This window comes from Microchirus variegatus (assembly GCF_963457635.1).
Source record: "Microchirus variegatus genome assembly, chromosome: 21".
NCBI lineage: Eukaryota > Metazoa > Chordata > Actinopteri > Pleuronectiformes > Soleidae > Microchirus > Microchirus variegatus.
This window is the reverse complement of record NC_139822.1, coordinates 20,315,215-20,342,415: the sequence shown is the minus strand read 5'-3', so window position 1 is coordinate 20,342,415 and position 27,201 is coordinate 20,315,215. Positions and strand designations below refer to the sequence as shown.

The window sequence follows — 27,201 nt, the reverse complement described above, 5'->3', positions numbered from 1 at the left end:
AGCAGCAGAAGAACTTGTTGTAGCTTCTCTTCAGTGAAGTGTGTGAAGGCGGAGGCTCGGACACTCGGCGCTAACTCAGCCCGGACTGAGGCGGACTAAGGCGGACTAAGGCGGAGCGACGACAGCGGCGGACGGAGCGTATATTTCGGGCTGGTGTGATGCGCGAGGAGCCGCAGTCCAGAAACTCCCCTGATTTTTTTTTTCCGCGTCTGTTTCTGCCGTTACTGACTGTCAGTTAGCCGGCTAGCTGCTCGGTAACGGGGGCTCCATGCTACGCTGAGCAGTCGCCGAACTTGCTTGTTTTCTTCGCGCCGGGAGATCGTGATGGCACTCGGCCTCCATTCGGTAAGCGGACTGGTCGAAGGGGTCGCGGGGGAAACGTTTGCGGAGCTCGGCGACAAGTTTCTCGGTACTCATTAGCCTAGCCTAGCCTAGCCTAGCTTGTTGGTGCAGCGCCAGAAAACGTTTGGCCGACAGCTTTGCGCCGCTAGCGAGCTAGCCAATTAGCATTGGTAGTTTATGTAAGGAGCCCCCCGCTAATCCCCGACTTCATCCCCGCCGAGTGTGTGTGCTGGCTCCGCGCCGCCGAGGCTTCACTTTGACCCGGTAATGTCACCGTAACCCAGGGTCGTGTGTCAGTCTTGCTAGGTGTGCGTTAGCGGTCAGATAGGTGTTCAGTGGAGGGAGTGGTAATGCTAGGTGGCTAAGCTAAGCTAAGCTAAGCTAGGATTCCCTGCATCAGGGCTGTACATGACGAACAGGTTCCACTTGACTCTGAAGCACTTGTTCAACATTAGTTTAACGCTAATGCTAATGTTCCTGCTACAGATCATTACTGTCATCAACAGCTGTTGTTTTCGAGTAATAAAACTGATTCATTCGTCAATTTTAATTTAAGTTGATCCGTTTGGTTTATTCAAAGTCAGGAGAGAAACAGTGAGTTGGTTTGTTGACACAGACACACACACACACACACATGTGTGCAGATGTGTGATCACATCGATGTTTAAATAAAACGATAAAACAAGAAGAATAAGAATCAACATATGATTTAAAGTCAGGTTTTTAGATTAGATTATTATAGATCAGTGATTGGATCTTTGGGACCGGCCTGAGTTTGATGGACGTGGGAGTCTGTCAGTCTGTCAGTGTCAGTGTCCGTCAGTGTCCGTCAGTCCTGACCTACAGACGCCTGCTGTCACACAGCGTCGTTATGTAGCTTCGGTGATCGCTCAGTAATGTCTTGTCTTTTTTATACTTGTTTTGTTGTTTTTCCTTCCCGTCACACAACAAGCTAAAGGGGGGAGCAGTGGTACAGTCCGGCCCGGGGGTCAACAGTGGACGATGTTCATGAGTGAGTGAGTTATAAAGGACTCAAACCACAGGCTGCCTGCACACAGGCCTCAGATACAGTAGATTATTGGTCAGGATTAGCCACAGACGCCCGTCACTCTGGATCAGGAAAACGAGCCCCTGGTGTCCGGGTGGAGTAACACTCTCAAGCCTAAACCCATGCCTTCGGCGTTGGCTGTGTTCGCCTGCCGACCAAACTCGCACCCGTTCCAGGAGCGACATGTTTACCTGGACGAGCCGGTCAAGATCGGCCGCTCGGTGGCCCGGTGTCGCCCGGCGCAGAACAACGCCACCTTCGACTGCAAGGTGCTGTCCAGGAACCACGCGCTGGTCTGGTTCGACCACAAGAGCGCCAAGGTAAGACGTGAGAGTCTGCACCAGCAACAACACCGTCGCGGCTTTATCCTCACTGTCACGTTTGTGAACCGCTCACGCTCCCGCACCAACGTCCACAGAGAGAATCGGTGACTTTAGCTGGAGCTGCTGCTCCTCTGCTGCCTCCTGTGGTCACTTTGTGTCACTGAGGTCGATCAAACCCTGAAGGAGACGGCAGTGGATCAACAACTCCTCTGTGGACTTTGGTGTGGGAGAGTGAGTGTTTGACAAACTTCAGTTTCCTGTTAGAGAAGTCAGATTAGAAGGTGTAAATATATTCTTCATATATTGGTGAAGCAGGTGTTGATCAGTCATCATGAACTGTTCCTTTAATGACGCTAGTTTTGTTTTACACATCAATGTTCTCGTTATTAGCTTTAGGCTAACTTTAGCTGTTTGATTTGAATGATTGTGACTGATTTGGAATAATATGAAGGTTCTTCTGCACGTTCTACACGTTCTTCTGCACGTTCTTTTACACGTTCTTCTGCACGTTCTTTTACACGTTCTTCTGCACATTCTTTTGCGCATTCTTCTACATGTTCTTCTTCACGTTCTTTCACACGTTCTTTTACCTGTTCTCTACCCGTTCTTCTACACTTTCTTTTGCGCATTCTTTTATGCGTTCTTCTACATGTTCTTTCACATGTTCTTTCACACTTTCTACACATTCTTTTACCTGTTCTCGACACGTTCTTTACACTTTCTTTTGCACATTCTTTTACACATTATTTTATGCGTTCTTCCACACGTTCTTTTACACGTTCTTTTACACGTTCTTTTACACGTTCTTTCACACGTTCTCTCACATGTTCTTCCACACGTTCTTTACACCTTTGTTAACACATTTTTCTACACGTTCTTTTACACGTTCTTCAACTAAAATCCCTTCAGAACCAGAAACTCAAACAACCATGAAGTTCATATCACCATAAGTAAGATGTGTTTGTGTTTTTCACTTATTTCATCATTTCTTTTTTTTTTAACAAACTAATAACGACTAATTTGAATAAAAACATACAATCTAAGACCAGATGTGGTCTTAGATTTTTGAGGGAAGATAAAACTGTCGCTGATCATCATCATATTTATTATGTTCAATACGTGATTCAATATTAAATGGACAAAATGATCTTAAAAGTCAAAAACACCTGTGTTTTAAGCCTCGTTTGCGTAATAGCAGAATTTGACCATATTTATAGTCGGTGTCATTGTGTGTAACGTACGTAAATGTCCTTTATTTAAAGTTTTATTTTAAAGTATAAAACATATACTATATGTACTCCAAGCATATATCTCCTATATCAGGATATACACTCACATTTAGCTTCTCTTCACAATAATGTCTTAACATCCATTTGAGACCAAAACTATAAAAACACACACACACACACAGTCCACTGTACCCTTCAAAATAAGAGCACCACCCACTCTTATTATCAAAGACCAACATTTGTCCAGGACGTTGTGTCTCTGTGTGCGACGATTATTCCACCAATCATGAATTCTGAATTCATTTGACGGATTCATGGACGATGTCGTTCAGAGTCACGCGTTCTTCGTCTGTGGTGAAGTCCTTTAAATCAGTGTTTTAGTGAAGAGTCGCTGTGGAACAGGTTCAACAGGCTGACACACACACACACACACACACACACACACACACACACACAATGACACGGCTGTGTGGTATGCAGAGAGTGTGTGTGTCTGCGTGTGTGTGTGTGTGTGAGAGAGAACGCTTACACTCAGCTATTTATAAAGACACTAGTGTCGTCATCTTTCCTCTCCTCTCATGGACACACACACACACACACACACACACACACACACACACACTGACCTACAAGGATCTATGGACGTTTAGGATTGAATCACTCAATTGACAAGAGATCAATAATTGTTGTTAAAATAAGCTGCAAACACACATACAATACAATAGTACAATATACTATAAACACTACATAATATACTGTAAACACACTGTAAATACACTGTACAATATACTGTAAATACACTGTACACACACTGTACAATATACTGTAAACACACTGCACAATATACTGTAAACACTGCATATTATACTGTACACACACTGTAAAATACACTGTAAACACACTGTACAATATACTGCAAACACACTATAAATACTGTGTAAATGCACTTTAAAATATGCTGTAAACACACTGTATAATATACTTTAAGCATACTGTAAATACACTGTAAACTGCACTGTTTAGTTTCCACCTGTGGTTATTCCACAGTGTGTGTGTGGTTATTCCAGTGTGTGTGTGTGTGTGGTTATTCCACAGTGTGTGTGTGGTTATTCCAGTGTGTGTGTGTGTGTGGTTATTCCACAGTGTGTGTGTGGTTATTCCAGTGTGTGTGGTTATTCCAGTGTGTGTGTGGTTATTCCACAGTGTGTGTGGTTATTCCACAGTGTGTGTGGTTATTCCACAGTGTGTGTGTGGTTATTCCAGTGTGTGTGTGTGGTTATTCCACAGTGTGTGTGTGGTTATTCCACAGTGTGTGTGTGTGGTTATTCCAGTGTGTGTGTGATCATCACAGTTTCACAGTAAATCTAAACAACAACAGCCTGAAGGTCCATGAAATGAGTGTTTAATCACCAGGATAAAGACTTGTTTGTCACTCATTGGTCACAGGACAGGAAGTGATGATGATGATGTGATGTGAGTGTGTGTGTGTGTGTTTGTACAATGACTATTTATTCACACTGTAAAGTTCACAGCTGATGAATGACCTCACTGTCATCCTTCATTTCTACTTCAAGCTAAAGTTAACTGTATTTGTGTCTCTCTGTGTGTGTGTCTCTCTCTGTGTGTGTGTGTGTGTGTGTGTGTGTGTGTGTGTGTGTGTGTGTCTCTCTCTGTGTGTGTGTGTGTGTGTGTGTTCCAGTTCTACCTGCAGGACACAAAAAGCAGCAACGGGACGTTCATCAACAGCCAGAGGTTGAGTCGTGGCTCTGAGGAGAGTCCTCCCTGTGAGGTCCTCTCTGGAGACATCATCCAGTTTGGTGTCGACGTCACGGAGAACACACGCAAAGGTACGCCACACAAACACGCAACGCAAACATGCAACATGCAACAAACACGCAACACAAACACGCAACACAAACATGCAACACGCAACACAAACACACAACACGTCTGTGTGTGTGTGTAACATAATATTTAACAGCCAACATGAGGCCTGAGGAGTTAATTTTATAGAATGAACTACTTTAAAATACAAAGTCAGTGGCTCTTATTTTGAAAGCTTGGTGCAGCATCACTTCCTGTTGTCTCCCAGGCCACCGTAGTGGAGCAGATTCTGAACAGACTGACACAAATAGTGATGAATGAACTGTTAAACCACATAAATAGACAGTAGATTATAATCCAGCTAATAGAGCATGAGTGGAGGTGATGCTAACAGGAACAGGAAGCTAACGTTGTGTTTGTTGTTTTTTTCAGTCACTCATGGCTGCATCGTGTCCACCATCAAACTCTTCTTACCTGACGGGATGGAGGCGCGTCGACGAAGCGAGTAAGTGTTGGACTTTTTTAACGCAATCAAACAATCGTTCAAAAACATCCACGTCGAGGCGAAGAGTCAGTGTTTGACAAACAAACAAACAAACAAACAAACAAACATGAAGCAGAAAATCATCCAAAAACATCGCACTCGCCTGCGCTCGCCCTCCCTCACTTGTTCTTTGCAGCTGGGTTTTTTTTTGTTTTGGATTCTAACTGTGGGCGGAGCTTAGGAAGCTGACTGCTGATTGGCTACTGACTTTTGGAGTGACATCTTAACGGACAGAAAGCTAAAGCTAGTGTTGCTAAAGCTAGTGTTGCGATATATATGTATATACATATGTGTATGTATATATATATGTGTATGTGTATGTGTATGTATATATATATGTGTATGTGTATATATATGTATATATATATATGTGTATGTGTATATATATGTATATATATATATATATATATATGTATATATATATATATATATGTATATACATATGTGTATATATATGTGTGTATGTGTATGTGTATATATATATATGTATATATGTATATGTGTGTGTATATATGTATATGTGTGTGTATATATATATATATATATATATATATATATATATATATACCCTAACCCTATATATATATATACATGTGTATATATACACATATATATCAACACAAACACACTGCGTCGGTCGATGTTTGAACTGTCGGAGAAAAACGTGAACAATGGGATTAAATTTCTCTCTAAATGTAAAGATTTAAAGGTCGACCTCGACGTGCTGTGGAAAGCGCGAGCACGTGTTTTCGCACACTTTGGCTCCGCCCCCCCAGTCGCACCGCTCTCATTGGTTGGACAGTTACACATTGACAGAGTCGGCTTGTACTTTACACCTCACAAGTGAAGGTTCTCTTCTCATTCAAACCACAAGCCTGACTCAGCACTTTACCATTACACACCACACCGGACCGGACTGGACCGGACCACACCGGACCGGACTGTGATGTAAACACAGCCTTGAGCTAACATGATGTCATAACGATGTCAGGCGACATCTGATTGAGACAGTTTTAGTTGTGAATGAACCTTCAGTGACTCTAAAAACCACTTTGATGCTGAGACCTGGACTCTTCTGTATTTGTTGCCGTGGTTACTCCACGTGTCCGTCCTCCTCCTCCTACTCCTCCTCCTCCTCCTCCTCCCTGCTGTTTCCATGGTAACTCACTGTTTTCTTCTTCTTCTCTCTCTTCCAGTGTCATCCAGACTCCGTTACCACTGCCTGTAGACAAGGTAAGAACAAGTGTGTGAGTGTGAGTGTGTGTGTGTGTGTGTGTTTTGTTCCATGTGCTGTACACACACACACATTCTTCTAGATGTGAGGAAGTGTGAGAACAGTAACTCCTCAGTAGAACCTGTCTGAGGAATGTAGGTGTGTGCGCGTGTGTGTGTGTGACTGACAGGGAGAGGCTGTGATTAGATTCAAACCAATTCTCTGACATAATTAAACCGACTACAGCACCTCCCAGGTCTCAGAAGACACACACTGAGACACACACACACACACACACACACACACACTGAGACACACACTGAGACACACACACACACACACACACACACACACCCTGTCTATGTACTATGCCCTGCTGGTTTAATGTGATCAAGATCGTTTGACTTCATTAAAGAGATAATAACATGTGAGCTGTGAGCGCCCCCTGCTGCTTCAACCAGCATAAGACAGATATGCTTGGAGTTAAGGCCAAAGAAGATTTTAGTCTCTGAATGAAAGACTCTACGTCACAGGATTTTAACATCAGGGAACTGACGTTTGTAAACCACTCACTCTCCCACACCAAAGCAAACCAGTGATTTTAGCTCACAGGGACACAGGAGCTGCTGGTCCTCTGCTGCCTCATGTGGTCACTTTGTGTCACTGAGTTAAGTCTAAAGTAAATATTTTCAAAGCTGAATTCACTAAAATCAGTCATTGTAAGTTAGTGATGGAGGCAGCAGTGGATCAACAACTCCTGTGAACTCCTGTGTGCTGTGATGTTAAAATCACTGGTTTACTCTATGGACTTTGGTGTGGGAGAGTGAGTGGTTTATAAACGTCAGTTTCCTGTTGGAAAAGAGTTTAATGGCTAAGTTAAATACTCTGTTGAAGTCTACGATGTCTTATGAACACGTTCACGTCTTTATTTCACTGTTAGACTGACTTTTCCAACAGGAAACTGAAGTTAGTAAACCACTCACTCTCCCACACCAAAGCCCATAGAGAAAACCAGTGATTTTAACATCACAGCACACAGTGATGGAGGCAGCAGTGGATCAACAACTCCTGTGAACTCCTAAGTTACAATGTCTTATTTTGTAAAATCCAGCTTTTAAAATAATTAATTTAGACTTAACGCAGTGACACAAAGTGACCACACGAGGCAGCAGAGGACCACCTGTGTCCCTGTGAGCTAAAATCACTGGTTTGGTTCAGTTTCCTGCAGGGGAGAAAATGGCAAAGAAAAGATGTACTGTACACATATATTTACTCTTTATTGACATATCTTTACTTTTTAAGTGTGTTAGTATTTCAAAGACGTATGAAATGGTGTGTTTTATTGTGTGTGTGTGTGTGTGTGTGTGTGTGTGTTCCAGGTTGCAGCCAACACTCCCAGTATGTATTCTCAGGAACTGTTCCAGCTCTCCCAGTATCTACAGGTAACACACTGACACCTAGTGGCCGTGCTCTGGGACTGTGTGTGTGTGTTGTGTTGTGCAGTCCGTGTGCACACAGTGTGAACGTTGTGTTGTTGTCCCTGTGTGTCAGGAGGCCTTACACCGAGAGCAGATGCTAGAGCAGAAGTTAGCCACGCTGCAGCGTCTGTTAGCGTCCACCCAGGAGGCGTCGGAGAGCAGCTGGCAGGTCAGTGTGTGACGCCTGGCCACGCCCCCTTTCTCTGTGTTGCCATGGAGATTAAAGTCTCGTTTCCTCACACCAGGCCCTGATTGACGAGGACCGTCTGCTGTCCAGGCTGGAGGTGATGGGCAGTCAGCTGCAGGCCTACTCCAAGGTAACACACACACACACACACACACACACACACACACACACACACCTCATGTTCTTCTCGTGTAATGAATTGAATGTAAAGCATTAACGTGTTAATAATAATAATAATAATAATAATAATAATAATAACAACAATAATGATGCTGTGCTGCTGTTATTATATTAATAATTATAACAATAATTATAATAATGATGCTCTGCTGTCACAGTCTCAGACAGTAACATGATGATGATGATGATGATGATGATGATGATGATGATGATGATGATGATGATGCTCTCCTGTCACAGTCTCAGACAGAGGAGAACATCCGTAAAGAACTTGTCGCTCTTCAGGACGACAAACACAACTATGAGACCACGGCTAAAGAATCACTGAGGAGAGTTCTGCAAGAGAAGATAGAGGTGGTCAGGAAACTGTCAGAGGTGGAGGTGAGACACACAACAGACACACAACACACACACACACAGTCAGGAAACTGTCAGAGGTGGAGGTGAGACACACACAACACACACACACACACACACACAGACACACACACAGTCAGGAAACTGTCAGAGGTGGAGGTGAGACACACACAACACACACACACACACACACACAGACACACACACAGTCAGGAAACTGTCAGAGGTGGAGGTGAGACACACACAACACACACACACACACACACACACACACAGACACACACACAGTCAGGAAACTGTCAGAGGTGGAGGTGAGACACACACAACACACACACACACACACACACACAGACACACACACAGTCAGGAAACTGTCAGAGGTGGAGGTGAGACACACACAACACACACACACACACACACACACAGACACACACACAGTCAGGAAACTGTCAGAGGTGGAGGTGAGACACACACAACACACACACACACACACACACAGACACACACACAGTCAGGAAACTGTCAGAGGTGGAGGTGAGACACACACAACACACACACACACACACACACAGACACACACACAGTCAGGAAACTGTCAGAGGTGGAGGTGAGACACACAACAGACACACACACAACACACACAGACACACAGACACACACACAGTCAGGAAACTGTCAGAGGTGGAGGTGAGACACACCCATAGACACACACAACACACAGACACACATACACACAATACACACACACACAGAAACACACACAGAGACACACAGACACACACACACAAACACACACGGACACACACAGACACTCACCTGTTGTGTTGTTGTGTGTCCTCAGCGCTCTCTCAGTAACACAGTTGTGTTGTTGTTGTGTTGTTGTGTGTCCTCAGCGCTCTCTCAGTAACACAGTTGTGTTGTTGTTGTGTTGTTGTGTGTCCTCAGCGCTCTCTCAGTAACACAGAGGATGAGTGCACTCACCTTAAGGAGATGTCAGAGCGAGGTCAGGAGGAACTGAAGGAACTCGCTAACAAATACAACGCTGCTGTCAACGAGATCAAAGAGCTGACCGACAACATCAAGGTACGTCTGAACGCACAACAGACACACACACACATGTACACACACACACACATGTACACACACACACACACACACACATGTACACGTCTGAACGCACAACAGACGCACAACAGACATCTAACATGTTTAGGGAACGTTCCATGGGAATTAACAGGAATTTAATTCAGCGTCAGTTTAAGTCTAGATCTGTCACATGATCATTATCTTCACTGTTACACAGACTTTAGTGAACCACTCACTCTGCCTCACCAAAGTCCACAGAGATTCAATTATTACAATTATAAATGTGGATGAAATTCAGCCACAATCTAAAAATAACACAAAATCTAACTGTAGATGGAGAACGACAGAATGACTTTCTCCTCCTCTCTCTCTCCTCCTCTCTCCTCTCCTCCTCTCTCCTCCTCTCTCCTCTCTCCTCTTCTCTCTCCTCTCCTCCTCTCTCCTCCTCTCCTCCTCTCCTCCTCTCTCCTCCTCTCCTCCTCTCCTCCTCTCTCCTCCTCTCCTCCTCTCTCCTCTCTCCTCTTCTCTCTCCTCTCCTCCTCTCTCCTCCTCTCCTCCTCTCCTCCTCTCTCCTCCTCTCTCCTCTTCTCTCTCCTCTCCTCCTCTCTCTCCTCTCCTCCTCTCTCTCCTCCTTTCTCTCCTCTCCTCCTCTCTCTCCTCCTTTCTCTCCTCTCCTCCTCTCTCCTCCTCTCTCTCCTTCTCCTCCTCTCTCCTCCTCTCTCCTCCTCTCCTCCTCTCTCTCCTCTCCTCCTCTCTCTCCTCCTCCTCCTCCTCTCCTCCTCTCTCCTCCTCTCTCTCCTCCTCCTCCTCCTCTCCTCCTCTCTCTCCTCTCTCTCCTCTCCTCCTCTCTCCTCCTCTCTCCTCCTCTCCTCCTCTCTCTCCTCTCCTCCTCTCTCCTCCTCTCTCTCCTCCTCCTCCTCCTCTCCTCCTCTCTCCTCCTCTCTCCTCCTCTCTCTCCTCCTCCTCCTCCTCTCCTCCTCTCTCCTCCTCTCTCCTCCTCTCTCTCCTCCTCTCTCCTCCTCCTCCTCCTCTCCTCCTCTCTCTCCTCTCCTCCTCTCTCCTCCTCTCTCCTCCTCCTCCTCCTCTCTCCTCCTCCTCCTCCTCTCCTCCTCTCTCTCCTCTCCTCCTCTCTCTCCTCCTCTCCTCCCTGGTCCAGGCAGCAGAAGGTCGTCATGAGGAGCTCAGCCAGCGGGGGGCGACAGAGAAGCGTGAGCTGGAGCAGAGGATGGAGGAGATGGAGGAGAAGGAGCAGGTTCTTCAGGCTCGAATAGAAGCTCTACAAGCTGATAATGACTTTACTAATGAGAGACTGCAGGCTCTACAGGGTACACACACACACACACACACACACAAGTGCACACACACACACACACGCGTACACACACACGCGTACACACACACACGTACACAAACCCGCACACACACGTACACATGTACACACACACACGTACACAGACACACACACGCACATGTGCACACACACACACATACACACACACACACACATGTACACGCACGCAATCACGCACACACTCACATGTACACACACACACGTACACACACACACAAGTACAAGTTCACAGACACGTACATGTACACATACACACACACGTATATGTACACATACACACACATACAGAAAGAGACACAAACACACACAGACAGACACACACATGCACATATACACACAGACACTCACGCACACACTGAGAGTTTCCATAGTAACCAGTGGGCGTGTCTGGAAACGTTTGTAAACCAATCAGAGGGCAGTGCTGGGACTTCCTGTTGGTCAACTCTTCTTCTTCTCTCTGTTGTTGTTGTTGTTGTTTACAGTGCGGTTAGAACAGCTGCAGGAGAAAAGTATTAAAGACAACAGCAGTCTGGGTGAGTCCTCGTCTGTCTCTGCTGAGGGACACTCGTCTGTCCTCGTCTCTCTGTTGACTGACAGTAATGATGCATGACAACTGTCCTGCATGACGTCCACAACACTATAGTGCTGCTGCTCTGTCTCTGTGTCTCCTGGGACACAGTCTGTCTCACTTCCTGTCTCTGTGGACACAGTCTGTCTCACTTCCTGCCTCTGTGGACACATTCTGTCTCACTTCCTGTCTCTGTGGACACAGTCTGTCCTCACTTCCTGTCTCTGTGGATGCAGTCTGGTCTCACTTCCTGTCTCTGTGGACACAGTCTGTCTCACTTCCTGTCTCTGTGGACACAGTCTGGTCTCACTTCCTGCCTCTGTGGACACAGTCTGTCCTCACTTCCTGTCTCTGTGGATGCAGTCTGGTCTCACTTCCTGTCTCTGTGGACACAGTCTGTCCTCACTTCCTGTCTCTGTGGACACAGTCTGTCCTCACTTCCTGTCTCTGTGGACACAGTCTGGTCTCACTTCCTGTCTCTGTGGACACAGTCTGTCTCACTTCCTGTCTCTGTGGACACAGTCTGTCCTCACTTCCTGCCTCTGTGGACACAGTCTGGTCTCACTTCCTGTCTCTGTGGACACAGTCTGGTCTCACTTCCTGCCTCTGTGGACACAGTCTGTCCTCACTTCCTGTCTCTGTGGACACAGTCTGGTCTCACTTCCTGTCTCTGTGGACACAGTCTGTCTCACTTCCTGTCTCTGTGGACACAGTCTGTCTCACTTCCTGTCTCATGTCCCTCAGTTTCATCCTAACCACACGTGATCTAGATTCAGGTCCAGGTGTTGATGCGTCACCATGACGACAGTCAGCTGATCAGCTCTGAGCAGGAAGTCAGTTTATGGTCTGAGTTCAACTCAGATTACGTCAGCAGCTTAAATCAGATTATTTGAGATGATCTAATCCAGTTATTTCAGTAAACACGATCAGATTATTCCAGCGGGCATAATCAGAAGATAATCAGTTGTATACGATGCTTTAGTGGATGTAATCAGATTAAATCTCAGGACCAGGCCGAGTGCCACTTTGACCCCGTGACCTTTAGGTGGCATAATGAGTGTGTGAGCGCTGGGGGACACGTCTGTCCACTGCTTTGGTTTCTCTGGGTGTGAGGAAGCTGTAGGTGGATGATTTAAATTGTCTTCTGGTGACGGTGGGTTAAAAAACAGGTGGATCTGAGTGTGTGTGTGTGTGTGTGTGTGTTAATCTGATCTGGTCACATGACAGATGTGGACATTGTCTCCTCCCACGGACCAGTAGAGGAGGCCGTGGAGGACAAAGAGACGATCGAGAGCCACGAGGAGGACGAGGAGGACGAGGAGGACACGGACACTGATGATGGTGCTGTTGGTGAAGATGAAGATGAAGATGAAGATGGTAGTTTAGTTTGAGCCTCATTTTAATCTGGGGTTTAATAATCTATGAGCAAGTGAGACCTGAAGCTGTGGACAGGTTAGGAACAAGAACATCTATGTCACTCTGCCACACCAAAGTCCACAGAGAAAACCAGTGATTTTAGCTCACAGGGACACAGGACACACTCTCCCACACCAAAGTCACTCCCTCTCACACACCAAAGTCACTCACTCTCCCACACCAAAGTCACTCACTCTGCCACACCAAAGTCACTCCCACACCAGTCACTCACTATCTCACACCAACGTCACTCACTCTCCCACACCAACGTCACTCACTCTCCCACACCAAAGTCACTCACTCTCCCACACCAAAGTCACTCACTCTCCCACACCAAAGTCACTCACTCTCCCACACCAAAGTCACTCCCACACCAGTCACTCACTATCTCACACCAACGTCACTCACTCTCCCACACCAACGTCACTCACTCTCCCACACCAAAGTCACTCACTCTCCCACACCAAAGTCACTCACTCTCCCACACCAAAGTCCATAGAGTAAACCAGTGATTTTAACATCACAGCACACAGGAGTTCACAGGAGTTGTTGATCCACTGCTGCCTCCATCACTAACTTACAATGACTGATTTTAAAATATTGACTTTAGACTTAACTCAGTGACACAAAGTGACCACACGAGGCAGCAGAGGACCATCAGCTCCTGTGTCCCTGTGAGCTAAAATCACTGGTTTTCTCTGTGGACTTTGGTGTAGATTTTCTTCAGTGACACAGATTGAGTACTCCCATGTTTTCAGCAGCATAATCTCTGAGTCTGAGGTCACAGATTATGAGTTAATTAGCATCACAATCACACTTTAAAACCATCACTTTAATTCAAAATCCAGTTTAAAAAAACGGAAGCTGTGAAGAATCAGTGGCACATGTTTATTGTGTAAGTGCAGCAGCAGGAGCTCATTTAAATATGGTCATATATGGTGTTTCCTGGCTCATTTAAATATGGTCATATGGTGTTTCCTGGCTGTGACGGGTGTGTTTTCTGCCTTACCTGGTGAGGATGAGACTGATGGTGTCATCGTTTGGCTCTCGTCTGTGGTGGAGAAGTCACTTTGGTTCTGAGGTGTTTCTGTGGTGATTGTGTGATGATTGTGTGGTGATTGTGTGGTGATTGTGTGGTGTTTCTGTGGTGAATGTGTGGTGATTGTGTGGTGATTGTGTGGTGTTGATCTGTGGAGCTGAGGTCACTTCTGCGTTCTGTCTGTCACTCTATGGTTCTTTCATTCTGCTTTTATACGTCTGTCATTGCTCTTCTTTGCGCCTCCTCCTCCTCCTCCTCCGCTCTCTCTCTTATATCCTCTACCTCTGATGTGTGGATTTACAACAGGCTTTGAATCGAGAGCTGATAAATCAGTGTGCGTTTGATTCAGCCTGATTCAGTTCACACTTTTTCTTTAAAGGTGTATAAAGTATTGAGTGTGCGTGTGTGTGTGTGCGCTCCTGCTCCAAAGACCAGCTTTAGACATGTGGTGAAAACATAACATCTTAAGAACTGACGTGAGTAAACCACTCACTCTCCCACACCAAAGTCCAGAGTGAGTGACTTTGGTGTGGGAGAGTGAGTGAGTTTACAAACTTCAGTTTCCTGTTGGAAAAGTCTGTTTAATGGCAAAGTAATTTGTTGAAGTCTTTGATATCTTATGAACATGTTCACGTCTTTATCTTCACTGTTTGACAGACTTTACCTTGTGTAAACTGAAGTTTGTAAACCACTCACTCTCCCACACCAAAGTCCATAGAGTAAACCAGTGATTTTAACATCACAGCACACAGGAGTTCACAGGAGTTGTTGATCCACTGCTGCCTCCATCACTAACTTACAATGACTGATTTTAATGAATTCAGCTTTTAAAATATTGACTTTAGACTTAACTCAGTGACACAAAGTGACCACACGAGGCAGCAGAGGACCAGCAGCTCCTGTGTCCCTGTGAGCTAAAATCACTGGTTTTCTCTCTGGACTTTGGTGTGGGAGAGTGAGTGTATTTTGACACAAACTTCACTTTCACTCTCTTGTGAAGTTGTGGTTAAATTCACTGTCGGCTGGTTCTGAGCAGCAGGGGGCGCTCACAGCACAGTTTGAAAAGATCTCTCTAAGAAATGATGCTGTGGCCGTCGTCATGGTAACGTCAGCTCTCTGTGTCTCCGTCAGACAACTGTCACGTTAACAGCGGAGGAGACTCCACTAGAATACAGCAGTTGATAGAGTGTCCGCGTGAGTACACACACACACACATGCAGACACACACTCTCAAAGTGAGGACAGTGTTATTTGCCGTTGTGTAAACCTTCTGTTTGTTGAACAGGAAGTTGAATGTTGACAGATGTTATCGACTGTGGACAAAGACTCACTGCGTCGATGCTCGTTGTTGTTGTTGTTGTTGTTTTCAGATTGATTTTCCGTCTCTCGTCTGGTGAAGAGTTTTAAAATGTAAAGTGGTCTTTGTTTGTTTTTGTGTGTGCAGCAGTGAAACAGCTGAAGGAGAGCGTCAGCTCCTCAATCCACAAACTCACCAACTTTGGCGGTAAGAGCTCGGCTGAGCTTGGATTAAAATGAACAAATAACGTCTGCGTCGTCAGTTAAACGTGTTTTAATGTGTGTGTGTGTTTGTAGAAGTGTTGGACGCTCACCTCCAGAACAACCAGACGGAAGAGGACGACATCCTGACCAGTCCTGACCCGCTCAAAGGTGACCAGGAAGTCTGAATTCTGGGATTATAATCAGAAAATAGGAATTCTGAGATTAAAGTTGGCGTTCTGTGATTAAAACCCGAATTCTGGGATTGAAGTCAGAATTCTGAGATCAAAATTGGAATCCCTGGATTGAAGTCAGAATTCTGAGATTAAAATTAGAAAATCGGAATTCTAAGATTGAAGTTGGAATTCTGGGATTAAAATCAAGAAATCTGAATTCTGAGATTAAAATCTGAAAATCCGAATTCTGGGATTGAAGTCAGAATTCTGGGATCAAAATTGGAATCCCTGGATTAAAGTCAGAGTTCTGAGATTAAAATTAGAAAATCGTAATTCTAAGATTAAAGTGGGGATTCTTAGATTAAAATTAGAAAATTGGAATTCTAAAATTGAAGTTGGAATTCTGAGATTAGACTTTCTCGGATTAGATTTTAAAGTTGGAATTCTCACATTAAAGTTAGAATTCTGACTTTTAAGTAATTTTTTCTTTCTTTCAAAGTTGTTAAATCAGACTGAAAAATTATAACTTAAAATGTTCACACACGTTTAGATAAATAATCTATTCATTATAACAATTGAATCTATTGTTGTTGGACAAATCAGTAGATGATCTGCTGTGAGGAAACGTATATTGTGTATTCTATCACTTAGGAAGAGGAGACGTCTGTGTGAGAGGATTCATTTAGTCATGGATTAATAATCTGTACATATGAGACAAAATATTGACTAACACTGATCACGGTTTTCTTCTTATGAATAATCAACGGATGAATCAATTCCTGTGAAAGAAGAGACGTGCTGACCAGCAGAAATATGACCTTTGACCTCTGTCAGTGTACTGAAAACTGCTGCTGTTTCTATTCCACTGTGTGTGTGTGTGTGTGTGTGTGTGTGTGTGTGGACACAGGAAACCAGATGGACGCCAAAGAGTCAGACATGTCAGACACTCTGAGTCCCAGCAAAGACCGCAGCAGTGATGACACGTCAGGTCAGTAACACACACACACACACACACGTCGAATGATTGACATCTTTGAAACAGAATTTAATGTTAGATTCCTATTAAGTGCAGTCATTCTGAGATACTTTTTGTTTTTGAGAAGAAAGTCAGTTCACTGTCAAAGTGCATCAGGGTAAATGGATCATTTCCTGAAATTCAAAAATTCATATAAATTATTCCTTAAAGGGTTTTCAAATATTTTCAACAGATCCTTGTTCAGGGCGATGCCGACTATTATGATGGTGAATTTCAAGTCATTCTGAGATAATTTTTGTTTTTGAGATAAGTCAGTTCACTGTCAAAGTGCATCAGGGCAAATGGATCATTTCCTCAAGAGGTATTTGAATATTACAATAGAGTATTGAATAAAGGACTATCTTATCTTAACATTACCCTATAACGGCAAAGTCTAATCCACATTGACTCATCATAATATTCAGTCATTTTGATTTTCTAAATGCAGAATTGGATTTCTCACACTAAAAAAACATATATCTCTTCATTTGATGTAAATGTATTCATTCTTTCAGGTTGATACACATTTTGTTTCCTCACTGACATTTCTTTGTCAGTATTTTTTTTGAAAGTTTTTTGGTAACACTGTTGACGTGCGTCTTAATGTTTGTAACAATTTGTCAAAAATGGATATTATGCTTTTTGAAAACAAGTTTATTTGTAACATTTGAAAAAACTTTAAACACCAAAGTGAATTACTTTTTAAAAATTCTAATTAGTTTTTTTTTGTGCGTCAAATTAGTCACTTTTTCCCAAAATGACGAAAAGTATTAAGTACGTCAGTTTCACGCAGCCGTGCTGTGATTGCTCCGCCCATGACTCCGCCCATGACTCCGCCCGCACTTGTTACTTCTGAAGTGGGCGGAGTTTGTTCATCTGTGATTTAATGATCTCATCTTCATGAGAATTCTTGTTGTTCTTCCGTCTTCAGATGGAAACATGGACGATCAGGATTTGAACGAACCACAGAACAGAGTCGCTCTGCTCAAAGGTAACCATGGCAACATCGTCTCCGCTGTGTCTCCGTGCTGCACTCACACGGCCACTGGGGGGCGCTTTGTGATTCATGATGATAATCACGTTTTATGTTTCTGTAGTGACAAATTTTAACTGTGTGCGTGCATGTGTGTGTGTGTGTGCGTGTGTGCGTGCATGTGTGTGTGTGTGTGTGTGTGTGTGTGTGTGTAGTTGAGTTACATAGTGCTGGTCTGGAGCCTGCAGACACAGAGCAGGTCATTCATCATCTGCACAGAGAACTGATGGAGGCTCAGGAGTTAGCAAACACTGGGAAACAGAAGTGTCTGGAACTGCAAGGTAACAACTGTCTCTGTGGACTCTGTCTCTGACTGTGTCTCTGTGGACACTGTCTCTGACTGTGTCTCTGTGGACTCTGTCTCTGACTGTGTCTCTGTCTCTGACTCTGTCTCTGTGGACTCTGTCTCTGACTCTGTCTCTGTCTCTGACTGTGTCTCTGTGGACTCTGTCTCTGACTGTGTCTCTGTGGACTCTGTCTCTGACTGTGTCTCTGTGGACTCTGTCTCTGACTGTGTCTCTGTGGACTCTGTCTCTGACTGTGTCTCTGTGGACTCTGTCTCTGACTCTGTCTCTGTCTCTGACTGTGTCTCTGTGGACTCTGTCTCTGACTGTGTCTCTGTGGACTCTGTCTCTGACTGTGTCTCTGTGGACTCTGTCTCTGACTGTGTCTCTGTGGACACTGTCTCTGACTGTGTCTCTGTGGACTCTGTCTCTGACTGTGTCTCTGTCCTCAGTTCTCCTGGAGGAGGAGAGGAGGAGCAACTCACAGCTGACTGAAGAGTCCACCAAACAGATCCAGTATCTGCAGAGTGAGTACAAACACACACACACACACACACACACACATTCTTGTACTTGCTGTATACTGAGGACCGGGTAAAAGTGCTGACAAAGTGAGGACCATCATTTCCACTTTATAAATCAACACAATTACAAATATCTACTTCATGAATGACATCTATAAAGAACTACTGGATGCAGTACCATAACATGTCTGCAGGTGGAGCCCCAGAGAAAAAAGTGTGTGAAACACCAGGGCTGGAAAACTGGGGGTTTTTTTGTACCAAAGTGAGGACCTTAACATGTTTACAACCTCAGGAAGTGATTTCAATGAAAACAAAGTGAGGACCGGACAAAATGTCTTCACTTTGTAAAAATGTCCTCACTTTGTTGGTTAAAAACCCCTCACTGGTCCTCAGTATGCTGCAAGTACAAGAACACACACTTATGTGACTCCTCCCCAACTGTGTGTGTGTGTGTGTGTGTGTGTGTGTGTGTGTGTGTGTGTGTGTGTGTGTGTGTGTGTGTGTGTGTGTGTGTGTGTGTGTGTGTGTGTGTGTGTGTGTGTGTGTGTGTGTGTGTGTGTGTGTGTGTGTGTGTGTGTGTGTGTGTGTGTGTGTGTGTAGCTCAGCTCGGGAAGCTTCAGGTGGACATGGAGTCACTGAGGGAGCAGAGGGAGAGCGCCATCTGCAGCACCAGAGAGGAGCTGTACTCCGCCCAGGAGGAGGTACCACCGTCTCTACTTCCTGTTACACTTCCTGTTTCACTGCCCCCTACAGGTTTCCCGTTGTCATGACGGCACATGGCGGCGCATTCATCAAATGTCAGAATAAAAAGTGTTGATGAGACTGAATGATGAGGAAGTGACGGCGTCTCCGTGTCTCTCAGATCATCGTCCTGCGTCACGCCATGGAGGCGGCCGCGGCGGAGCGGGATCGCGACATCGCCGCCCTGCAGGCCGACCTGGGCGGCGTTCGCTCCGAGCTGGAGCGCTGGAGGAGCGCGGCGGCCAAGTACGAGGAGGAGATCGAGCGACTGCAGGAGGCTTTCACGCAGCAGCAGAAGCAGCACAACAGCGCCACCCAGCTGCAGGGTGAGCTGTGTGTGTGTGTGTGTGTGTGTATGTGTGAGTGAGTGTGTGCGTCACATGACCTGCTTTACCGCTCATGATTCATGTGTTCAATAAAGTTCAACTGAATCAATTCTGTCTGTCTGTCTGTCTCTCTCTCTGTCTGTCTGTCTGTCTGTCTGTCTGTCTGTCTGTCTCTCTCTCTCTGTCTGTCTCTCTCTCTGTCGGTCTGTCTGTCTGTCTGTCTGTCTGTCTGTCTCTCTCTCTCTGTCTGTCTCTCTCTCTGTCGGTCTGTCTGTCTGTCTGTCTGTCTGTCTCTCTCTCTCTGTCTGTCTCTCTCTCTGTCGGTCTGTCTGTCTGTCTGTCCCCATCTCAGTGGAGTGTGTCACGTTGCAGCAGAGGTGTGAGTGTTTGCAGCAGGACTGTGACGGACTCAGAGCTGAACGCAAAGCTCTCGTGGACAAACTGCACCACCTGGAGGCTGAGCTGAGCAGGTGCGCGCGCTCACACACACACACACACACATTCTTGTACTTGCTGCATACTGAGGACCAGGTAAAGGTGAACACAAAGTGAGGACCAGCATTTCCACTTTATAAATCACCACAATTACAAAAATCTACTTCATTAATGACATCTATAAAGAACTACTGGGTGCAGTACCATAACATGTCTGCAGGTGGAGCCCCAGAGCAAAACGTGTGTGAAACACCAGGGCTGGAAAACAGGGTTTCGTACCAAAGTGAGGACCTCTGTTAAAAGTATAGCATGTTTAAATGTGATTTAAATGAAAACAAAGTGAGGACCGGCCCAAATGTCCTCACTTTGTAAAAATGACCTCACTTTGTTGGTTAAAAACCCCTCACTGGTCCTCAGTATGCTGCAAGTACAGGAACACACACACACACACACGTGAGGACACCATGGACATGATCCATTCTCTGGTCCTTTCTAAGATGTGAGTACCAGACAAAGTGTCTTTAATGAGTCTAAGGAAAACAAAACATCCTGTTTACCTTTCAGAATAAAAGATCGTGCATCACACAAACGAGTCCTCTGTTTGTTAGTTGACCACATTTGCAAGGATTTTCAAAATAAACCTCGTCTTTTCTGCAGCCAGCGACAGTGAATACTGTTTTCTGATTGGTCGACAGGTCGCTAATCCAAGACGGCTGTGTGAATGAACTACATATAGGAATAGTTCCAGGGCTCTGTGGCGCCCCCTAAGGTGATAACGGAGGCAAAATTGAGTTTCACCAAATTTCCCAAAACTCAGTGTGAATATGTTTTAGACCAAGACGAAGAGAAAAGTCGACTGTAACTATGGCCTCAACTCAACAGGTGGTCAGCCATTTTGAATTGTGGCGTCAATTTTGGCGAGTTGCGCCCTACATAAATGAGCGAACTCGTCCGAGCGCGTTTTGTCGTACAGACGAGGAAAAAAAATACGCCAATTTGTAGGACTCACGTCAAACGTGAATAGATTGAAACCCTCTACCATTGGCCACCAAACAGGAAGTGGTTCTGTGGACGACTTCTGTGTGAAGACGTTCTCACGTTTACAGAGTTCTGACTCACAACATTTCACTGAAATGTGCTGAGTCACAGCTGATGGAGGCGGAGCAGGACGGCAGGTGATTGACAGCTGTGAGTCAGCAGGTGATTGACAGCTGACCACACACACACACACACACACACACACACACACACACACACATCAGAGCGCAGCAGGATTTTTAGCTGAATCTTCAACACTTTACCAATAAGTGTGTGTGTGTGTCTCTCTGTATGTGTGTGTGTGTGTGTGTGTGTCTCTCTCTCTGTGTGTGTGTGTGTGTGTGTGTGTCCACAGCTCCAGACAGCAGAGTGTGTTCCTCACCAACAGTCTGGAGTCTCTAGAGAAGAGGGAGGAGGTTCTCCAGGACAAACTAGGTTCTGTGGAGAACCAGCACCTTCAGGACTCCAGCAGACTGAAGAGTGAACTGGACCAGGCCCAGGCCCACACACACACACTGCAGAGAGAGGTACGCCCCCTGGAGGCTGTGGAAGGCTCTGCTTCATTCACCTCCATCTCCAGTTCTTTAGAGGAGAACTCTCCTGCTCCTGTTGTTGTTGTTGTTGTTGTTGTTGTTGTTGTTTGGGGCCCGAGCTGTTTGTTAATCCTTCAGATTATTATTCTCTGTGTCTTTGCAGTCGTTTTTCAGGGCGTTAACGAGCAGAAAAACGAGGCCAAAGTGCAAAGATATTGACATAGTTCCAGGGCTCTGTAGCGCCACCTCAGGTGAAAACAGGGGCAAAATTGAGTTCCACTGAATTTCCCGAAATTCAGTGTGAAGATGTTTTAGACCAAGACGGAGAGAAAAGTCGACTGTAACTATGGCCTCAAATCAACAGGTGGTCGGCCATTTTGATTTAAGCGTCCATTTAGACGGTTTGTGCCGACACACAAGAGATGAGAAGAGTTATGGAAAGACAAAGGTCAAGGTTCACTGTGTGTGTGTGTGTGTGTGTGTGTGTGTAGTATGAAGACACACACTCTCAGCTGTTGGACCTCCGTCAGCGTTATGAGCGAACAGAGCAGGAGAAGCTGAACATCAACCAGGAGCTGAATCAGTGCAGGAGCAATCTGAAGATTCTACAGGACAAGAGCTCTGTGAGGGTAACACACACACACACACACACACAGACACACACACACACAGACACACACACACACAGACACACACACACACAGACACACACACACACACACACACACACACACACATTCTCCTTTTGCTTTAATTCCAGATGTTTTTTTTCATTGTTTTTATTTTATTTGTTACATTTTTCCTCTCAACATTAGTTGAGGACGAGCAGCAGATGTTGCTCATGAGCACTGAGGCAGATTATTATCTCTGTTCATCCTAATCTGATTAAAAGGAAAGAGTGAGGAAGAGCGGACTCCTCCTCTTCCTCCTTTATCCTCCTCTTCCTCTTTCTTTCCTTCAATAATCTTCACCTCAGCTGTTTTAGCTTTAGAGGAAAAGAGTTTGAAGTGTTTTTGATTGACAGATCAGTTTGATTGACAGATCAGTTTGATTGACAGATTAAACTCATGTTTTTACATAAAAACGTGGTGAATCACACTCTGATTTTAAAAGCTAGATTATAATCAGGTTATAGAAACTATTATTATTATCATTATTATTATTTTAAACAGAAAAGTGTTTTTGTGATGAAAACCTGGTGAAGATCGACTGAAACTCTGTTCTGTGTTTTTATTTTTTGTGGCTGTTGTTGATTTGCTTTGTAGAAACGGCTGATGTGTTACAAACCTGACCCCCCTCCCCCCCTCCTCATTTGGTACGTTCCATGTCGCCTCAAATTAGTCTGAGTTCTTTCTTCAACAAAACATGTATTTTATTTTCCTCATAATAACGACTAAATAATACATGATTTAAGTAGTAGCCACACTTGGAAAAGGAAGTAGCCACACTTCGCACAGGAAGTAGCCACACTTCGCACAGGAAGTAGCCACACTTCGCACAGGAAGTAGCCACACTTCGCACAGGAAGTAGCCACACTTGGAAAAGGAAGTAGCCACACTTCGCACAGGAAGTAGCCACACTTCGCACAGGAAGTAGCCACACTTCGCACAGGAAGTAGTCACACTTCGCACATGAAGTAGCCACACTTCGCACAGGAAGTAGCCACACTTCGCACAGGAAGCAGCCACACTTCGCACAGGAAGTAGCCACACTTCGCACAGGAAGTAGCCACACTTCGCACAGGAAGCAGCCACACTTCGCACAGGAAGTAGCCACACTTCGCACAGGAAGCAGCCACACTTCGCACAGGAAGTAGCCACACTTCGCACATGAAGTAGCCACACTTCGCACAGGAAGTAGCCACACTTCGCACAGGAAGTAGCCACACTTCGCACAGGAAGTAGCCACACTTGGAAAAGGAAGTAGCCACACTTCGCACAGGAAGTAGCCACACTTGGAAAAGGAAGTAGCCACACTTGGAAAAGGAAGTAGCCACACTTCACACAGGAAGTAGCCACACTTCGCACAGGAAGTAGCCACACTTCGCACAGGAAGTAACCACATTTGAACAGGAAGCGGGTCAGGATGACTCAATTGTAGCGTGGGGAACTCTGACGTGTCATCAATCGGATTTTTGACGTCAATGGAGCGTACCATGTGTCTCCACCCCCTCCCCCCCTCGCTGCTGTTGCTCCGCCCTCCATGTTGTTTTTTGGTTGATTTGCCGGCTGATCTCTTCTTGTCCCCCCCCCCCCCCCCTTTAGCCATCCATATTGCAGCCTGTCCAAGCCATTTTCATGGGCCTTGTCCTGGCTCTGCTCTACTGGTGTTTCGGCCAGTTGTGGTAGAAAGGTACACACCGACATGACACCTGTCTGTCCATCGTCTGTCCATCATCTGTCCATCATCTGTCCATCATCTGTCCCTCTGTCTCCTGTCTGTCCATCATCTGTCCATCACAGGGGAAGGAAAGCTGAGTGAGGGGAAAACTCTTTCCTGCCCTGTGATGGATTCAGGGTGTGGTTACCGTGGTGATTTGTGTTTAACCCTGACTTCTGATCAGTGTGGACAAACTCTTCTCCTCTTGTTGTCGTCTCCCTGTGTCAGATTTCATCCACGCGTTTTCAAATCAAACAAAAACAAACTGTGGAGCATGAAAACAGACGAGTCACTGAGTCTGTAAACAGGAAGTTGATCCTCTCGTCTTCCTTTCATAAAGTTCTGCCATGTTTTAAAGGTCCAGGTCTAAGGTCTTAAGATCCAGACCAGGATTTCCACTGACCCTGAGGCTGCAGAGCTTCAGTCTGGCCAGTAGGGGGCCGGTCAAGTGAGCACTGTCACTATATCACAATAACAACACGTCAGCAGCAGTAAAGTGAAAAAAGTGTCAATGATGGAGTTTATGCAAAATGCAGAAATACCTCTGTGTGGGCGGAGCCTCTGTGTGGGCGGAGCCTCAGTCTCTTTAAAGCAGAGTAACAGTAACACGGAGGATTGATCATGTGACAAATAAACGTCTCCATACATTTGGAAAAAATTACTGAAAAACTCAACTAGAGTGAAATAAATAATGATTTAAAATTCATTTAAATTAAAAAAAAAAAACATTTTGATTTACTGTGTGTGTGTGTGTGTGTGTGTGTGTGTGTGTGTGTGTGTGTCCACTAACATCTTTCACTTTCAGGACGTCGCTGCTTTTCTTTTTCTTTCTTTTTAAACCTCTTTTTGTCTCATCTTCTGTTTTTTGTTCACATTCCAAACTTTATTTCTTTATTAATTCTTTTCTTTTTCCTCGTGTTTTCTGTTTGTTTGTTTGTTTGTTCCTAAATTCACGAGATTAAATCTACAGATGAGGATTAGGACCAAATGTCAAGTGTTTTTGGGAGATTTAAAAAAAAAAAAGAAAATCTGAGATTGAAGTCAGATTTTTGAGGATTCTGCTGCAAAATAATCCCACGTGACCCTAATCCTCAGAAAAGACACAACTCTGTTTCACTGTTTGTTTGTTTGTTTGTTTGTTTGTTTCCTCTCTTCACTCTTTTTGTTTCTCAGGTTTTTAAACAGTTTCAATGATTTTGTTTAATCTTAATCTGTGAAAACTTAATCCCACTTTTCTTATTAATCATAATTTTCCTGGAACTTTTTGCACTCGAGTTTTTCCATCAAGTCATTTTTAAACTCAGCAACAGTTTAACGTTATCTTTCATTTTAGTCCTTATTCTTTCAAAATAAAATACACGCTTTTATGTTATTGTTCCTTTAAGTCGTTATTCTTTCAAAATAAAATACACGTTTTTGCGTTACCTTCCATTTTAGTTCTTTCAAAATAAAATGTGTGTTTTTACGTTATCTTTATGCGTCTTTCTTCTCTTTCTCGTCCTTCTCTGCTTCATCGTTGTCTTTTTTTGTCTCAGTTTCAGTTGTTTTTGTTCAGATGATTTAAGATTTAATCCTAACTCGATTTATTCTCCCCCCCCTCTCTCTCCCTCTCCCCCCCCCTCTCTCTCCCCCTCCCCCCCCCCCTCACAGAGTGGATGGACCCCCTGGATGCCGGTCATCGCAGTGATGGTTGCCGTGACGGCGGCCGTCCTTTACCCAAACCTCTCCAAGAGCAGCTCGGCCTGAAACACACACACACACACACACACACACACACACACACACACACACACACACACACACACACACACACACACACACACAGGGCTGTGAGGTTAGCGTCTCTTGTATAAAGTTAATTGTATATAATTGTAGACGAATATAAAAGTCGTGGTTTCTACACAAACGTTCTCGCGTTTCTCGGTTTATTTTGAGGTTTTTCTTGTTGGTTTTTCACGACTTTCTCGGCCGACGTCGTCGTCGTTATCGTCGTCGCGGTGGTGGATTTTTTGTTGTTTTTCTGGGGTTTATTTTCGTTTGTAGTTTTTTTTTTTTTTCCCGATGGTCGTCGTTCTCCAGGAGAAACGAGATTCCGCGTCGTTGAAATCCCGCCGTGAACAAACAGGACGAGGAACGCGAGGGTTCCACGTCCACCCGACGCCGCTAGCGCGTAAACGTTTGTTCCAGAGATGGTAACTCACCGGTGGACGTCGTCTTCCACTTTCACGTTCACAGTGAAACAAAACAAACGCTAATCTGGACGAGAGAAAGAGTTCGGATTCTTTCGGGGGTCGTCGCAAACAGGAAGTGACCGAGGGTTCGCGCGGTCAGACGTGAAACGTCGTTCAAATATTAAATGAAGTGGACGATTGTACGATTTATTTTCTGTGTGTTCGATCACGAAATCCACATCACAGAGTGTCGTCCGATTCACAAATGTCTCACGACTTTTACTCAAGAAACTCCGATGTGTGAGCGTCGTCCGCGTTAGCGTTGTTAGCATTGGCGTTAGCGATGTTTGCGTGAGCATTGTTAGCGTAAGCGATGACGCAGGTTTTTGTCGCGGTGGTTTTTCTGTTTCTTCTCACACGGTGAAATCACGCCCTCCTCTGGTGTCAGTCGCTCATTGCGGCGTTTTCCCTTTTTTTGTTTGTTTTTGGTTTAATTATGGGGTTTTGTGGGCGGGGCTAAAACTTAAAAGCCAAATTATTAAAATAGATGAAAAGACGATTGATTTAATTTTGTTGAGGTGAACGTTCTGATGTGACACCAGTGTGTGTGTGTGTGTGTGCGTGCGTGCGTGCGTGTGAACTGGTGAACAGTGTGTGTGTCCTCGTCTTTGTGTTTTAAAATAATAAATAAATAATAATAAATAGAGAAAATGAACAAATTTTCCTGAGATTTAAAGAGAAACAAAAACCATGAAAACACTACAAAGATAAAGAGAGAAATGTTTGTAAAATAATAAAACGTTATTGATCGAGTGTCGGCAGAAATATTTTGTTACAATTGTTTAGAGATTTGAGGAAGATGAT

The 27,201-nt window shown here is 44.8% G+C and overlaps 1 protein-coding gene across 2 annotated transcripts; it reads left to right on the top strand.

Moving 5' to 3' along the window:
* Nucleotides 1–43: 43 nt before the first annotated feature.
* On the top strand, nt 44–27,201 carry slmapa (sarcolemma associated protein a). 2 transcript variants are annotated; one of them, XM_083907866.1, is made up of 25 exons: nt 44–1,710; nt 4,642–4,789; nt 5,199–5,271; nt 6,507–6,543; nt 7,903–7,965; nt 8,075–8,170; nt 8,247–8,318; nt 8,609–8,749; nt 9,671–9,808; nt 10,968–11,136; nt 11,645–11,695; nt 15,317–15,379; nt 15,630–15,689; nt 15,779–15,853; nt 16,766–16,846; nt 17,805–17,864; nt 18,062–18,187; nt 18,643–18,717; nt 19,315–19,415; nt 19,577–19,781; nt 20,134–20,251; nt 21,610–21,781; nt 22,279–22,410; nt 24,052–24,139; nt 25,817–27,201. In XM_083907866.1, exons 1-24 carry the CDS (start codon nt 1,513–1,515, stop codon nt 24,133–24,135), a joined length of 2,538 nt encoding a protein of 845 aa, XP_083763992.1. In that variant the 5' UTR covers nt 44–1,512; the 3' UTR covers nt 24,136–24,139; nt 25,817–27,201. The 2 variants fall into 2 exon arrangements, with proteins under 2 accessions (XP_083763992.1, XP_083763991.1); XM_083907865.1 differs by lacking the exon at nt 24,052–24,139.